Here is a 17,752-nt window from a genome sequence, read left to right on the forward strand (position 1 = left end):
AAGTATTTTGCAAATATAATCCCATTTTTTTCTCTTATGATAGCCCTGGGAGTTAGGTGTTGTTATTTTCCTCACTTTATAGTTGAAGCAACTGTGGCAAACAGAAGTTAAGTTACTTGCCCAGAGTCACATAGCTGAGTCTAGATATGGACCCAGGTCTTCCTGACTACAGGCCCAGTCCTCTTATCCACTGTACCACCTAGCTGCCTGGAAGGTTCCAAACCCATCCAATGATACCCAGACAGGTTAAATAACTTGTTCCATATTATGCAGGTAGAAAGCAGCAGAGAGCAGATTCCAACCCAGGTCCTTCAGGACCAAATACTACTGTACCAGGCTGGTCCTTCCTACCTAATAAAAGTAATAATTTATGGAGGGATACATTCCCTAGCATTTTCACTGACAGCATTATTAGCTGTAGTCACTGACCAACCACATAAGAAGTAGGGTGGCTTATCTATTTGTGTATTTGTGCTGACCTGGGCATTCCTGAATTCTCTGGAGAGCTTTGTTTGTTTTGTAAGCAGGATCACTGTATGCAACCAAGGCTGAGACTGAACATCCAAGTCTGCTGGTTAATGAAAACTGACTCATGCTTCTATTTTCTCTCCCTTGGCTTCCAAGCAAGTAACTCATTCACTCCTTTTTCAAATAAACGATCAAGCATTTATAAGCACCATATATGTGTCAGAGGCAGAGCACTTAATTGGAAATCACAGTACTCACGTTCATTTTGCAGCTCTATCATTTAGGATCTTTGTGGCTTTGGACAAATCACTTAAGACTCTTTGGGTCTCAGTTTCCTCATTTGTAAAATGGGAGGGGGAATTAGATGTAGTATTTTCTTCATTCATCTCTAAATCCTATGACTTCAAATGTAGGGAATGCATATTAGCCAATAATTAGGAATTTGTTCTTTCTAATGTTTTCATTCAGTGATGCTCTGTTTCTAAGCCAAGGAAAATAAAGAAAGCAATAGATATTCTCTCTGGTTCAGTTTATTTCTCCTTGTAACTAATTGAAAATAAGGTTTTAGAATTTTAGTTATAATGAATTACTTCCCCAAAATAGCATTTTTTTAATATTTGGCTTGTGCAAAGGTCTCATTAGAATTTCTCAAAAGAGAAATGCAGGTGCATCACCAAAGCTATTTTATAATAGCATCCAAAGCTATTTTATTACGTCAATAAGCTATAATATTGCCATTAAAACTTTGCCTTTTCACTTAAGAACCCCCGCTCTTTCCCCCATGGAAAAGCCAAGGCAACATTTAGAGAAATTTCCAAAGTGCCTATACTAATCCTAGGCAGAAATACCTGTGACATTAATACCATCTGAGCGTTGGCACCAAACTGTACGCTCATTGTTTCTCCAAAGACTGGTTTTCCATATGTAGTGATAGCATTTTCCACCTAAAAGTAAGAAGGTGATCATTGTTATATTACACATTTCCTTCTTATTGTGAAGAACATTGCATAATGATTCAATAATTGCTGAAAATAAGACTGCAGTTTGTAATACCTGTACAAGGGCGGGTTTCTAACACCTGTTCAGGACAGTTGTCTTGGTTTTCAAATGACTGAATTACAAATGTTCTTGAACGAGATTGACGGCCCATAGTTTCAAAACTTCTACCATCAATGCACGTTAATTCACAAGTACTCCACGCTGACCAGTCTGTCAAATGACAATCGCCTACAATTAAAACATACATATATTAAGCACCTACTCTATGTACAACACTGTGCTGGGTGCTAAGAGAGAGGCAAAGTTGGATAAAATATGATTCTTTGCTCATTAATCTAACAATATGAAGGGTTAAGGAAAATATACAAATTGTAGCAAAATGAAATAGACATTATAGATCCATAAAAGAAATAGAAAGAGTTATGAAAATTTTAAGGAAAGGGAACGTTTCCTGGCTTAGCAGAGAGGATGAGCTAAGGCAGGGAGAGCTTATAATATTTACGTTGGGAGCGAAGAATGAATAGAATTTTCAAAAGACAGAGATAAGAGATCAGGATGTTTTGGGCACAGGGAATGGCAGAAACACAGGAAAATGGTAGCCACTGGCAAAGTACCATGAGTTCTATAAAGTTTTGCTGAAGAAAACAGTGTGAATTGTAATCTGAAATATGTCTGGAAATGTGGACTGTTCAACAGCCCTGAATATCAGGTGAAGGCATTTGTTCTCTATTCAACAGACAGTGTAGAGACCTGATCTTGTTTTAGGCTGAGACAAGGGAGCCTGCAGAAGAGACAATGAATATGCATAAGGAAGAAGAGATGATTGATGAAACCAAGTCCCAGAAAAGACAGTAGGGGGTTAGATGAGGAGCCCAGGGGAAGAGGTTAGACTTGCCAAGAGAGCCTCCAGCTAGGGCAAAGCTCTGCTATGCTCCAAGGCACCTATATATGAAGGCTGCAAAAATGAATGATTGAAAAGATTATTCAATTTTAAAAATTGCTATTTTTGCACAGTGACAATACATTCACAACTTCAGCCATAAAGAACTGACTGAACTTAGCACCTAGTTAGCATCAACAGTGAACTTAGAAGTTGCTATATTGGTGCTTGAGTTACTCCTTGAAGGTTCAATCCTTCCACACTCTCTCTGAGCAGTACACTCTATATCACTGGTCACCCAGCATCCCAGTGTCGACTCACAAACCCACCGTCACAGGCTCTACTCTCACCAATGATTGAATTTGTTTTTAGTACATCTTGTACTTGCTTTTCACCTTGTAGTTTGCAACATGAGTTTTTGCAGGTAGTAATATTGTTAATTATAGCTCTGCTTGTCATAATAATTACATATATATATGTGTGACGGATATATATGTGTATATATGTGTGTATACGTGCACACACATACAGACACACCTCTCTCTCTCTCTCTCTCTCTCTCTCTCTCTCTCTCTCTCTCTCTCTCTTTCTCTGTAGCACCTACTTTATGCCAGGCAGTGTGCTAAGTGATTTACATCCTGTATCTCATTTGCTACTCACAATACCCTTGGGAGGTAAATATTATTATTTTCCCCATCTTACAGATAGAAAAGGTGAGGCAAAAGAGTTTAAGTGACTTGCCCAGGGTCACATATCTAGAGACTGGATTTGAATTCAGCTTTTCTTGAATTCAGACCTGGTACTTTAGACAATAGGCAATCTATCTCTCTAAGAAGAAATACCACCTGTTTTTAGTGCCCATGGGAAGGTACAGAGACAGAAATTCTTATTGTAGGGAAAAGATATTTGCCTAATCTCTTTGAAGATCTCTTTGGTCACATTGGTAATGTAGGAAGTAAAGACAAACAATATAAATTGATATACAAAAATATTTTAATGGATTAGAAACCAACTTGTTATGACGTGATTTTAGGTTCTTTGTACTTTATTTAATTCATTTATTTATTTAAAGAGACAAGTCTGTGATTGAATCCTAATTATATTTTGACAAAAGTTAAGAGTGTCACAATCCAAATGAAAATCAATTCCATAGAGTATATCTGTAATATAATTCGATTGAACGCATATGAATTTGGCATTTATATATTTAATTTTATAATTATTTCTAAATTATAAATATAAATGTATCATTATTTTTAATTGTAATAATAAATACTTATATAATAATGTGTGGCTTGCAAATTATTTTATATTATCTTATTGGATCCTTAAAACTACTGTTTGAGGTAGGTGCTATTTGGAGACAGAGAATTTCAATCACTAGACAATTAATAAGTCAGTCCTTCCTTCCCTCTTTTCCTCCCTCCCTCCCTTCCTTCCTTCCTTCCTTCCTTCCTTCCTTCCTTCCTTCCTTCCTTCCTTCCTTCTTTCCTTCTTTCCCTCTTTCCCCGCCCCTCAAAGCCTTAGTGTACCATCTTTTCTGTTGGGGTTACTAAAAGGAAATAGAAGATCAACCCTACCTTCAAAAATTTTCCTATTTAATTTGAGGGATAGGTAAGACATTTAGAAAATAAATAAACAACTATGACGCAAGGTAAAGTGAAAAATAAAAGTAGAATTAAGGGGAGAGTTTTAGCTCTGATTACTATGAGCTAACATGAGTTGATTAAGAACCAGATTAATTTGATTTCCCTCAAGCATTTCTTTATTAAGAAATCAGAAGGGGCTGGGCAGGGGTATGAAATAAACAAATAATTCTTAGATTTTGGTAAGATATTTGAGAAATTTTCTCAATGAATAGCTAGGAGGTTGTTCACTTAAGTAGATCTCAATGACTTGCATTGGAACTGGAACTGATTGAAAGACTGATTTAAAAGAGTGATAGTCAATGAGTTTATTTCAATCTAGAAGTAAGGCTCTTGTGACATACCCCTAGGTAATCATTCTTTAGAGCTCTTCTGTTAAATATTTTAAAGTCAAAGATGATATAAATAACAACTATGGACATAACACAAAACTCGAAAAAAACAAACAATTCATTGGCTACAGAATTTTTTTTTCAGAATTTTCCAACAGGCCAACATAATGGAGCTAAACAGATATAATGAAATTTACTAGGGTATTTTTCAAACTTGAGTTAAAAAAATTAATTGTACCTGTCAATGACAAGAAGATCAGTGACTAGATAATTGCTTCTGTGAAGAGATCTTTGGATTTAAGTAGGTAGGGATATTTAATATTAGACACCAGTGAGCCATAGTAGTCTAAAAACTATGTAGTTAAGAAAGAGGAAGGTGTGTTGCCACTGTATTCTGTATTGGTCAGGCCACATCTAGAACAGTATAAAATTCTGAATACCACATTTAGGAAGTATATTAACCAGATAAAAGACTTAAAAAGTGAGCAACCATGATGATGAGAGAACTCAAAGTTATTTCATACATTTGTTTGAATGAACTGGGATGACATAGATATTTAAATATTTGAAGGAAAAGGGAATAGATTTACTGTACTTTTGCCCATAAGTACAGAATTAGGAATAATGGTAAGAAGGTCCAGATACAGATTCTGTCATGACTGAGAAAAGAAAAAAACTTCCTAAAAATTAGAGCTGGTCAAATAATGGAAGCGATTATCTCAAGACACATTATGTTCATAGATATCAGAGATCTTCAGGTAAGGCCTATGTGATCTTTCTTAGGAATGTTGTTTTGAGGGTGGGTAGCCCTAACAAATATAGGGTTAGATTAAATGACCTGTGAAGTCCTTCGTGGTTCTTTGAATCTAAGAAAAGAAAACAACCAGTTTGCAAGAACTTTCAATTCAAGCTGGCTCTGCTAGCAAGGATAGGTAGGAAGTTGGGCTGAGATATACAGATGCAAAGAATGTTTGTTAGGTTAAATGTAGATTAAAATGCATTGGTAAAATACATTGGTTGACACATAGACAACCGATGTTGAAAGGTACAATGGCCTTCATAGATGGATCTCTTAATGGAGATTCTGCAGAAGTGATTTATGCTTCAGATATAAGCTGAGCTAGATGATCCTTCAAATATCTTTCTGTTTTGAGATTCTATGGTTTTACAATTTCATTGGAGAGGAACAGGTAAAATATTATGAGAAATCCAAAAAGAGAGAAAACATTTCCATATGGGGGAAAATCTGATAGGCTGCACAAAGGAGGAGATCCCTTATGCTGAGAGTGTTGAATCACAAAGATATTTAGCTATAGAGTAGGAGAGGTTTGAACTTGAACATGTCATGGAGAACGTGACACCTGAATTGAAAGACTTGACATGAAGGAAATACTTCAACAGACAGAGATATTAGGAGTAGGAAGATGTCCATTCTAGGAAAGGATAAGAAGAGTGATGAAAGAAAGTCAAGGAAACAGGGGAAGGCAGCATAAGAATAGAGGACAGGTTGAGTAGAACAGCTTGGTTGGAATCTAAAACATGTGATGAAGAACATTAGGTTGTAGAAGAAAGTTGCAACCATATTGTAGGGGATGATGAATAACAGAATAGACCATTTATGTAGACAAAGGGTCTGGACTGAGTGGGTAGGATTACTATTTTTTCTACTAGTAGTATTAACTAAAGATTCAAGATCTTTGTAAGTAATTTAATTTTCAAAGGTATGGAATAGCAAGATAATAAGGGGGAAAGGGAATAAGCATTTATATAGCACCTACTATATGCCAGGTCCTGTACTAAGTGCTTTACAAATATTATCTTATTCAGTCCTCACAACTCTGTGAGATAGGTGCTATCTCTATTTTATATTTTTTATTTGATAGATGCTATCCCTATTTTACAGTTGAGGAAACTAAATCAAGGTGACTGTTAAGTGTCTGAGGCCAGATTTGAATTCAGGTCTTCCTGACTCCAAACCCAGCACTCTATAGTGTCCTACCTGCCTGTCTACAACAATAACAATAAGAAAATCTAAAAGCAATCAGAAAGGAATGAGATGTTTATTAACAGGGAATATCATTTAGCCCAAGTAACTATTTTATAGTGTACAACTGAGTGTAAACCAATATTAGAAAGCACATTTTACCTACGCTACAATTTCTACTTCTTATATTACTAAATACAGAACTAATCAGAGTTGCCAATATATTCCAATACACTTCTAGATCTTCTCTGTCTGCTACCATCTCTCAGCATAAAAAAAACATGTTCCAATATCTACATAATATGTGCTCTAGAGCTACGCTTTCGACTCTTCTAATGAGTTGAGTTCATTTCCACCTTTACCGTGATTCTTCCTCAGGGGTTTGGCTGGTTCAGTCTCTCCTCACTCACTTTTTACTGGAAGCCCCATTCCAACAGGTCTCAGAGGCTATGGTCAAGCCTCCCAAGAATCAGAACAGACATCCTGTCTTACCTAGAGCAATGTTCAGACTTTGTTCATAATGGAAAAAAATTGAGTTATGTTCTGACTGGATAAGAGTATTAGCACTCAGTGGTTTGAAGTGATATATATGTATATATGTACGTATGTATGTATGTATGTATGCATGTATGCATGTATGTGTATGCCAAAATGATACCCATTGCATCATTATGAATATGCATGTGTTTTTCCAGGGTAAATTGGCAAAATATAAATAACTCTCTTCCTCAGAGACGAAACCAAGATATTTATTCAGATACCAGAAAGACAAATGCACCATAGTAACAAGGAAGTTTATATACATCACCCATCCTGGAAACACCAACATCCCCAAGCCTTCCCACCATTAGGCCTCCCCACAAACAAGCTCCCCTATGTAAAATTCCTCCCTCTCTCACTCTGCCTCACTTTCATTTCCTGCTCCACACATTGGGCAAGCTCCACAATGGCCTCCATGTGACTCAAGCTGTGGGCTGGGCCAAAACTCAAAGCAGGTCACATGGGCCTATTAAGGGGCAGGGAAGATCTCCAAATTCCATTAACATTACAGTACATATGTATGCATGCATGTATATATATATGTATGTGTGTGTGTACACACATACATATATGCATATGTCTTTTAATATATGTATGTACATATAGATACGTATTAAAGACAAGTTTAAAATAATTCCAGATTTTAAATTTCAAAAGTTAAGGCCTTTCCATAGCTATTGTCAAAGTCAAAATTGAATAGCAAATTAGCACACAGTGCTTGAGAGGCTGCTTACCTGGGCAAGGTACAGAGCAAGGCAGCTGTAGGACTCTGTCTTGGGGGAGCAACTCTCCACATAATGTGTTTTCTACTTGTTTAGCAGTGGGAGAAGCTGAAGCATTGTGGACCACACAGGAGAGGTTTCGAACTTGAACTCCATCACCGCAGTCTCCACCCTATGAAAGTTTAATTACACAATCAGCACCACCACAAGCCATCAGCCTCTCTTATATTTGCGGTTCCTGCCACCTCTTGCTTGGGAAAATCCCAAAGATCTTTGCACATTAACAAAATCTTCCTCCGCTGGGGAGCCATCTGTCAACTGCTGACACAAATCTGTACAGAGCAATGCTGCCCCAGCTGGGTTGGATGGGTAGAGAAGCTGAGGCAGGAAAATAAAACTGCCAGAGAATTTAAGTAGTTAAAGAGAATGACTTGCATTGGAATTTTGCCAAGACTGACTAGAAATGGAAACCACGTAGAATTTGTCTTGGTATTATATGTGATAAAATGGTCTTATCCCTAATCACTTCTCATGAGAACATGTCTAACTACAGAATATGAATTTCTTTACTGTTTTCATTTTGGAAGGGAATTCAGTTTCTTGTACTGTGGGTTTGGTTGATATTGGTATGGCAACAAAATCCTTTTCTTTCTGCAGTAATAATCAGTGCACAGCAACATGTGTTCTGATTTACACAAGTTTCTCTTTTATCTATCAGACAGTTCATATCAATACAGGAAGTAATACATTGAGTCAATCAATCAACCAACCAATCAATCAACAAACATTTATTAAGTACTAACTATTCACCAGGCTGTGTGACAAGTTCTGGGTTAGACAAAATAAAACTCGTGCTGTCTTCAAGGAATTTACATTCTATTTGGGGAAGACAATGTATGTGCATACAAAAAACCTCTAGTCTCTCACCTCCTCCTGGTTATCCTGGCTCACCACTATTTCTTCCCTCTCTAGTCTCATCCTATAGTCAGCTTGTCCACAATTGAATCCAATAGATCTTGTCCTTCCATTGCTCATGCTCTACTATACTCAACCTTGCGTTACCTCCTTTATCATACACCTTCCCTGCTTCCACACCTAATCAATTGAGTGCTATGTGAGGAACTTGGAAAAATGTATGAATTGGTTTTACCACAAACTCATGTTACTTAATAACACCTACTACTTCATTGGAAAGTCTGAAGAAGTCATGAGTTCTTTCATCTCCCCTTCAGCATTTCAAAATTCTTCAGCATTTCAAAATTCTTCAGCATCTTTATCTTTTGCTCTTCTACTTCTTTCCTCCAAGAAAAGATGACAATAAACTTGTCCTTTTCCATGCAACAGTAACTACTCTCAATTGTTCCATTCATTCCAAACTTTTCCTTTAAAAGCTTGTTTTGTTATTCATTCTATCATTCTGTTTGTCTGGGTATCTACCTGTTCCTTTCATCCTCTCTGTGTCTTCTTGTGTTTTTCTTTTTTTTTCTTGACTGTTTTTATTTATTCTTCCCCTATATTCTAGCTCCTACACCTCTACCTTCAAGCATTTATAGATATTTCTTTTATCTTTAGAAATATTCCCCTGACTCTAGTATATCATCATGTTGTCATTTTATAGCTCCTTATTTTTACTCTATAGTCTTAGAAACAATCACCAACATTCACTGGTTCCACTTTCTCATGATTTATTCACTCCTTACCCTTTTGCAGTCTGGTTTATAACCCCCAACATTCTCATCAAACTAATCTCTGAATTGCAAAATCCAATGGTCTTTCTTCAATCCTCCTTATTCTAGACTTCTTTGAAGCATTTGATCCCAATGGTCCCCTTCTATTCCTGGAAATTCCTTTTTTTTTGTCCTCCCTGTTATCTTTCTTGGTTTTCCTCCTTATCTAACCATTCCTTCTGTTTCTTGGGTTTACATTCTCTTGAAGTACTATCACATGTTGGATAGAATGCTAACTTTGGGTTCAGGAAGAACTGACACATTCTAGTTTCATGACATGAGACAAGGTCTCAATGTCCCAAGCAACATTCTGAGAAAGTAAAACATAAATGTTACTTATGTATCATTGTAAAGAGTTTCCACACTGGGAAGTCCCTTTACTGATAAAATCAGGTACAGCCCATAACCACCCCTTGAAAAAAGATTATCTCTTATTATACCCAATTCTTTGTTCTACTCTGTCTTTCAATATACCCTTTGCCTTGGTGATTTCATGATAATCCCTCAAATTTCAGTCCTCCATTTCTGTTTGCTACAAATATTCCCCTGAATATGTAACTGAATATCAGAACCTCAAACACAAAATAGCCCAAACTGAACTCTTTCCTTAAAAATATTTTCTTTCCTCAAACTTCCCTATTTCTATAGATGGTACCACCATTCTCCCAGTCATGTAGGCTTGAAAAATAAGAGCCATCATTAATTGCTCCTTCCTGCACCATTCCCTTTTCTGTACTTTAATTTCTACCATGTTTGTTCAGTACTTCTTCCCCTGATTATTTTGATAGCCTTCTAACTGGTCTCCTTATAACAAATCTTACCACTCTTCAAACTTATTTTTCACATATCTGACAAAGTCACATTCCAGTGGAAAAGATCTATGTACCTCAAAAGCTTTATCAACTCCCTATTATCTGTGGAGGTTATAGAAAATGGCATTTGAGGACCTCCACAACTGGGATACAATTCATTTTCCCAGGCTTATTTCAAATTATTATTCTTGGTGCAATTTATATTCTAAGCAAAATGTATTACTATCTCCTCTTCCTGCCACATTAGCTACCCTTCCCATACCTAGAACCCTGTCCTTCTTAACGTCTTCCTTTCATGTTCTCATCTTAAGTCAGAATTCAGGTTAGATGCTACCTCTTCCATGAAGTCTTTCCTCATTTCTGTAGCTAAAAGTGTTCCCTTGTCCCCTTGATACCCCAAAGAGTTAATGGACTAGAAATGCAAAAAAAACTTGAAAGGTAATGCCCATTTGTTGATTTTTCTTTGTCTTTTTATACCTATTTGTTATAAGGTCTGACTTCTATTGGGGATAGGTTGAGGTACAGTGGGGAGTGATAAAAATGCAAAAAGAAAAAAGAACATTAATAAAACATTCAAAATACACAGGGAACAGAAACAAGATAAATTTTATTACTACTTCAAATTTAATGTACAGTTTTAAAGAATAAACCATACGTAATAGAAATTCAAGGTTTTATACACAATTGTGTTTTTTCTTTTTTTGTATTTTGGAAAGTTTGTGTTTGTGGATGATTACTATATTGGCAACAAAAAAGGAAATTAAATAATGTCCAAGAATATGTTATTTTGATATTTTTGCTTCCATTAAACCCTATTGTCATTCACCTGAGTAAATAATAATAATAAATTTTATATAGTACTTACTACATTACCAGAGACTGTGCTAACAGCTTTTACAAATATTATCTTACTTCATCATCACAACAACCCTGGCAGGTAGATGGTACTATTATCCCCATTTAATAGATGAGGAAACTGAGTCAAAAAGGGATCTTTATCTTTGTAAACCTCTTACTTGTTCAGAGTCATACAGCTAGTAAGTGTGTGAGATCATATCTGAACTCAGTTCTTTATGACTCCAGGTCCAGTGCTCTAAGCATTGTGCACTCTAGCTGCCTACATATCAAATTTTCCCAACCTCTAGTAGAATATTAGTTCCTTGAGGTCAGAGTTTGTATCATTTCTTTGTATATTCAGTGGCTAACATAATGCCTTGTGTGTGTATATATGTATGTACATGCACATATATACAAACATGCATGTACACATACGTGTGCACACACATAGACAGACATTATCTATACACATATATGCATGTGTGTATATATACATATGTGTTTGTGTGTGTTTATATGACCATGATTTTGTCAATATAATGAGAACCTGGTGAGGAACTTTCTTTACTAATATGGAATCCCTCCTTATCTATAAGTTAGTCTTGGAGAGTGATTCAGGGCACTGAGAGGGTAAGTGTGTGGCCCTGACCCTGTCAATAAATGTTCAAAGTTCTCATGTCTCAGAGGCAGGTCCTCCATGAACTACTCAACATTACCGTGCACAGAATCAACTTTTAATAAAATATTTCTTGAGCTAAAATGAACTGCATGGAAGCAACAGGACCTATGCATGACCAGTGTCCATGAACGTCAGGTTCAGCAAACTGCTGGATACCTAGAAGGAAAAGGGATAATAGAAAAATAGGGAATGAGAAGCCAGAACAATGAGGGAAACAAAAGGAAGGAGGAGAGTTAGGAAACTTTCCCCAGACCTAACCTTTAATGCAGGTATCTGAAGGGAGAAAGTAAAGCTTTCTGATGTCCCTCTTTTCTATAGCTGCCTTCTCCTCAAAACCAGTAGCAGCAGCCATTCAGAGGCATGAAGAGAAATGTGGGGCCTCACATTCAATTTCTCTAATTGCCTGGGCTTCCAGGGAGATCTTCCTGGCATTGCAAAAACAGTCAAAGAAAAAATGAACTTAGCCTTGCACACAATTGGATGTATTTTAACTAGTTGTATTGCTAAGGTCTTAACTAATTAATAATGATTTTGGGGGGTCGGGGGAAGACTGTCAAATATGACAGGCGTTCTTTTCTCTGAGACCCATTAGAATACATGGATGTTTATTTTATTTGTGTGTGTGTGTGTGATTTTAATAGCAAATTACAATGTAATTCCAATAAGATTTTTAAATTGTCTCTGGGTGAGTACTTTCTGCACTTTAAAAAAAATTGCATAATCAGAATTAATTGTTAATTAATTTTAAAATATGCTTTACTTCAAAATATGATTGGAAAGATAAATCAGTAGAGGAATAGGGGCAGGGGAAGGGAGAGAAATCAATGGATTCATAAAGAAGCCAGAAAAGCAGCTGCACAGGGCCCTCTGCTGATGCAGCAAAACCAGTATGCTGCATGGTGATATATTGCGATGTTGCTAGGCATTTATTTTTCAGGCCAATAAAAAAGTAATCATTGAGGAAAATGTAGTAATCTTGCTTCATGTAATAACTTTAAAATATAACATTCATATACTTTTGGCTTTCTGACCATATGCTGGGCCATTTCTAAGCTTAAAAAGAAGTATGTGTATGTATATAAGCATGTATGTATGTAGGCACACATACACACAAATGTATTTATCACTTATCTATAGATATCTAGATATCTCTATTGATATCTATCTATAGATGTCCCTATGTATAAAGATATCTCTATCTCCCTCTATAAATATACATACATGTGCATACGCATACACATGTGCACACATACCGTAAAAGTAGCTGTACATTTCCTCCACAGCAGGATTTTGCTTAATTAGATAATACTTTGATATTCCTCATGAGCCTGGAAAGCCATGTGCAATTCATGTGAAAGCCAAATAAATGGAAAGCCCCAGACCACAGCTTACAATTAGAACCTAATGAATGTCTATTCACTTCACTGGCAGTGGCATTCTTCACGAAGTGTGCTGACTTGCCAGCAATTTTTCCCATGCACTCAACTGCATTAAAAATACATGTTTTGCCAGGTCCCTGGTGATGCAAAATGTATTCCATCAACATGCTGCTGAAGCATTTGGGAATGTCATTGAGAAGTATTTCTTAAGGCATCATTAGGTGACCTACCTCCAAATTACAAGCTGACCAGTCCCCCATTACCCAACTGTAACAGGGCTTCACAGGACAGGTTTTCTGCTGGGTAAGCTGTGTGGGGCAGGGTCGTCCTTCTCCTTGAGCTGGCATAATGATAAACCGTGTCCGGCTCATTTGACCTGAACAGATAAGAGAGGTTGGGGTTTTTCAATAAGTATTTTACCAGACAAGAGAACAAAACAACAGAATGCCTCTGAAATGTCAATCTTCATAATTTTTGGATCTCTATATTCAAGGTTATCAATCCCAATACAGTAATAACTTAGCGTCCTAAGATCCAAACAAAAGATGCCAAAAGATGGGAATGTAAAGTGAATAACATTATAAGTATCTTACCTAAGTTATCTACATGGTTCCAAACAACAGAAGGGCCCTGTAGAGGATGGGTTAGTTAAGCTTAACTTCTGATCTGGATTTGATTCAAAATTCCATGAAAACTTAATAATCAGTCAGATCTTCTTATGTATCTGTGTCCATTCTTTAGAATTTTAATGCTAAATGAGGGTCATTAATTCAGAAGATTCATACCAGTTTATGACTAGTGGGGATTGTAAGACCAGAGGTTTAGAACTAGAGAACACTTTTGAAGGCTTTGAGCTCAAACCCCACATTTTTTAGATGAGAAAACTGAGGAATAGAGCGTTTAAGACACTTGACCAGAATCATACAATTTGTGAGTTTGTGAGGTCGAATTTGAACCTCGGTCTTCCAGACTGCAAATTTAATACCCTCTCTACTATGCCATGACTCTCTGCTATTCTCTCTGGGTATTTACACAGTGCTATGCACACATAACACTCCAAGACCTAGATGAATGATGAAGACTCATTCAAGTCTCTGAGTAGGGTAATATAACCATTTGGATATCTGGAAATATCTGGTTATTTGGAGAAAAACTTCACAGATATATGGAAAAGAAAAATGACGGTGGTTGAGTAAATGAAACATGGGGTATGCAAATAGAGTGAAGTTGGCTGCTGTGGATCCTAAGATGCTTCCGTTATAATCCTTCCTTCTCAACTTTGATGAATAACAATATATTCATAAAACAAAATCAAGAAGGAACCCATAGTAGCAAACTCCAAATAACCATTGAGTACAAAGAAACTTGTATGTTTATAGTATCAAAGACTTAGAGAGGGAAGGGACTGTAAGAAACCACCCTGTCCAACTCACTCTCTTTACAAATGATGAAATTAAGGCCAAACATTGAGTAACAAGATCACATAGAACCAGAACTTGAACCCAGGTACTCCATTTAATCCTAATACAATGGCATGCCTGGCCTCTGGAGATGCCTTATGAAGAATATGTGCCATTGTTTTGTAGTCTGTGGTTACCATCAGGACTAGTCTTGGACATGAATGTGAATTAGATCTTGTCTTTAGTGTGTCTCTCAAACAAAAGGGGAGGGATACTGGCAAAATAATAACCATAATAGGCACTGAACAAATGTTTGTAGAATGAATCAATACATGATTGAATGATAAATGAATGTCAATATTTTCAAGCAGTGGGAGACCAGAGTTGGAAAGACATTTTTGGATGGAGCTGCCCTTCCAGTATCCTTCTTCCCCACAAATTTCACCACATGGATGGCCATCTATCTCACTTATATGATGACTGGGATTATTAGCAGGTTTTTAAAAACACAATCATCTGAATGTATTTCTCTGTAATTTCAGGTGCAATTATGCTTTGCATTAGTAATCATTATTTATAATAATCTTTCTCTGTATTTATCTCATGTCTGTCTAAATCCTTAATGTTCAAAACATTAAAATTATATGTACTCTATTCATCTTTATTTGAGAAATTTCAATAATTCTGCTCAATTCACACCAGGTATTTTGCTGGGCAATGGGGGTTACAAAGTTGCAGGATTTTTGTCCTGTTTTTGGGGGGAGTGTTTGTTTTTAATGAAAATTACCTGCCCCCAAAGAGCTTACATTCTACTGGAGAAAAATAACATGTACACAAATAGGTAAATTCAAAAACTCATTCAAAATAATTGCAGTACTGAGGCAGAAGGTTAGGGAAAATGCCTTCAATTGCTTGGCAATCAGGAAAAATTTCATGTAGGAATTGGCATGTGAGCTGAGCCCGGAATGGACCTGGGAATTCCAGGAAACACAAATGAAAAGAGATGGCATTTCAAGCATGGGAGACAGTCTGTTCAAATGTATGGAGGCAAGAAACAGATTATTATATATAGAGAATACCAAGTGAGCCAATTTGACTGAAACATAGATATTTTGGAGTCAAATTGTGAAGGTTTATCATTGGAGGAACCACTGAAGTGGGAATAATTTAAATAGGGAAGTAATATGGTCATATCCATGTGTTAGGAATATTAGTATGGCAGTTGTGTGGGAGAGGATTTAGAGAACTAATAGCACTTTGAAGGAAAAGTTTAAAGCACAGAACAAATGTGAAATAATGTAAATAAATATTCTAGGGGCAAAGGTGGGATGGGGAATTGTGTGGTTCTTGGAAGCAACCATATATGTAATACAAACACAAGTATGCAGTAATACAAACACAAAACCCATAATTTACCGAGCAACAATTGAACTCTGGTTCAATGGTCCCCTATACCCCACTCTCTGTCCCATAGTCATTTTTCCTGTGCCAAACATTGTATTTTCCCTGCTCGAGCTGCTGATGGAAATAATTTCACATGAGAAATGAGGTTGATCATGTATTGTCCCTTCAATTATTGCCAGATCTCTGTCACTAAGCCAGGCCCTAAAAGATACAATAAAGGATAGTGGCAGTGCCTTTTATCAAGGAGACAAGAAGCAAGACATCACAAAGTCTTTCTGCTTTGCCAGAAGTAAGTATTAGCATAGATCTAGTTACCCGTTAAAAGCAAGATTTGTGATGGCTGGTGGGGGACAGAGGGAGTGGGTTTTCTTGCGGTACCAAGCATTGTTACATAACTATTAAAACATGCCTCCCCATTAGAATTATAACTTTGTCCAAATGCTGAAGTTAGAGTTCCTTTACAGCCTTTTGTTTTCCCTGAAGACACAGAAGTAATAGAGTTTAGTACCTAGTTAGCAAAAATAATTACTAAAATAAGAAGGTACCCAGTGAATTTTTCTCTTTATGAGGCTCTCCTCAGACAGAGAAATCCCTTGTTACAACCCTTCTCACCACACCCGGGAGAAGCCATAGCCAGGGTAGATGAGGATGTGTCAGGTATTGTTGGTGATTCCTTTCAATCCTATCCAACTCTCTGTGACCTCATTTGGGGTTTTCTTGGCAAGGACATTAGAGTGTTTTGCCATTTCCTTCTCTAGAAGAAGAACTAAGGCAAACAGGGTTAAATAACTTGCTCAGGTCACACAGCTACTAAGCATCTGAAACAGGATGTGAACTGAGGTCTTCCTGACTCTATCATCTGCTGTGCTACCTTGCAGCCCATGAGCCCGGTACACAACAAACAATAGTAGGCTCATAAATAGGCAGAATCAGGAGCTACATCCATGGAATGATTGGAGGAGCTCCAGTCAAAGTCCCATCACCCTCAGGTCACCCTAAAATTTCTACATTGACATAATGTCTAAAGCATTCACGCTTTAATTCCTTGACTTACAGCTTTAAGGCCCCTGCTTAAATGTCAATTATCTGTAAAAGGGATCTCATTAAACTGTTATCAACTATTAATCTTAGTCTTAATTAACTTTCCCACTAAAATACAACACAATAAGCTCCTTTTTGAGGGTGGGGGTGGGAACAAAGAAACATCTACAGCAGGAAATCCTCAGCATAATCACTTTGTATATTGAATGTTGGTGGTCAAGGCATTTTGGAAAGAGCTATTAGAAGGGAGACACATAGATTAACATGACAAATTTTATTTCTTTCAACTATTTTGCTCATTGTTGGCTCTAATTAGTCTATAGCATAGTGGTGGTAGGGGAATGTTTAAATCTGAATCCTGAGCTGTAGGGCCATGTAATATTCACAGTGCCTATGGTGGTCATGAATATCCACAATTCTGAATCTCAAAATATAACATACTCTCTCCGCGAAAGAAAGAACCAAAACATTTATTCAGACACAAGAAAGCCGAATCCTAACACCAGAATGCCAAATCCATCATAGTAACAAAAATCTACACACAGTAACAAAGCAGAAGACTATATCATCTCCAAGCCTTCCCCCTGCTAGCCTTCCTACAAACCATCTCCCTGTTTTTATTTGTTTGTTTGCTTTGTCTGACAATATGGGATCTATTTTCCTTTTTAATTGTAGAACTCCATAGCTGACTCTTCCATGTTACTGCTCTGGAGTATAACAATATATTGTTTCTTTCTTCATCTCAAATATCGGTTGCTATTTTTTAGCACTGTAGATTTGTTATTTTGATGCTTGTGTAGGGGTAATAAGAGGTGAAGAAAAGAGGAGGGAGGATCAGAGTAGAGAAAATAAAGAAATACTAACTAAAACACAGTTCATCTTTGCATCATTGCCTTTTGTTG

The 17,752-nt window shown here is 36.8% G+C and overlaps 1 protein-coding gene across 2 annotated transcripts in view; it reads right to left on the minus strand.

The window, feature by feature from the left end:
- Nucleotides 1-17,752, minus strand: part of THSD7B (thrombospondin type 1 domain containing 7B) — a 1,192,820-nt gene that overhangs the window by 20,136 nt on the left and 1,154,932 nt on the right. For both annotated transcript variants that reach the window (XM_072613204.1, XM_072613205.1), the window contains 4 exons: nt 13,236-13,381; nt 7,584-7,743; nt 1,522-1,695; nt 1,317-1,412 (listed from right to left, as the gene is read on the minus strand). In XM_072613204.1, the coding sequence (XP_072469305.1) occupies nt 1,317-1,412; nt 1,522-1,695; nt 7,584-7,743; nt 13,236-13,381 (576 nt within the window). The remainder of the gene's footprint in view (nt 1-1,316; nt 1,413-1,521; nt 1,696-7,583; nt 7,744-13,235; nt 13,382-17,752) is intronic.

The sequence above is a fragment of the Notamacropus eugenii genome, chromosome 5 (assembly GCF_028372415.1).
Source record: "Notamacropus eugenii isolate mMacEug1 chromosome 5, mMacEug1.pri_v2, whole genome shotgun sequence".
Taxonomy (NCBI): domain Eukaryota; kingdom Metazoa; phylum Chordata; class Mammalia; order Diprotodontia; family Macropodidae; genus Notamacropus; species Notamacropus eugenii.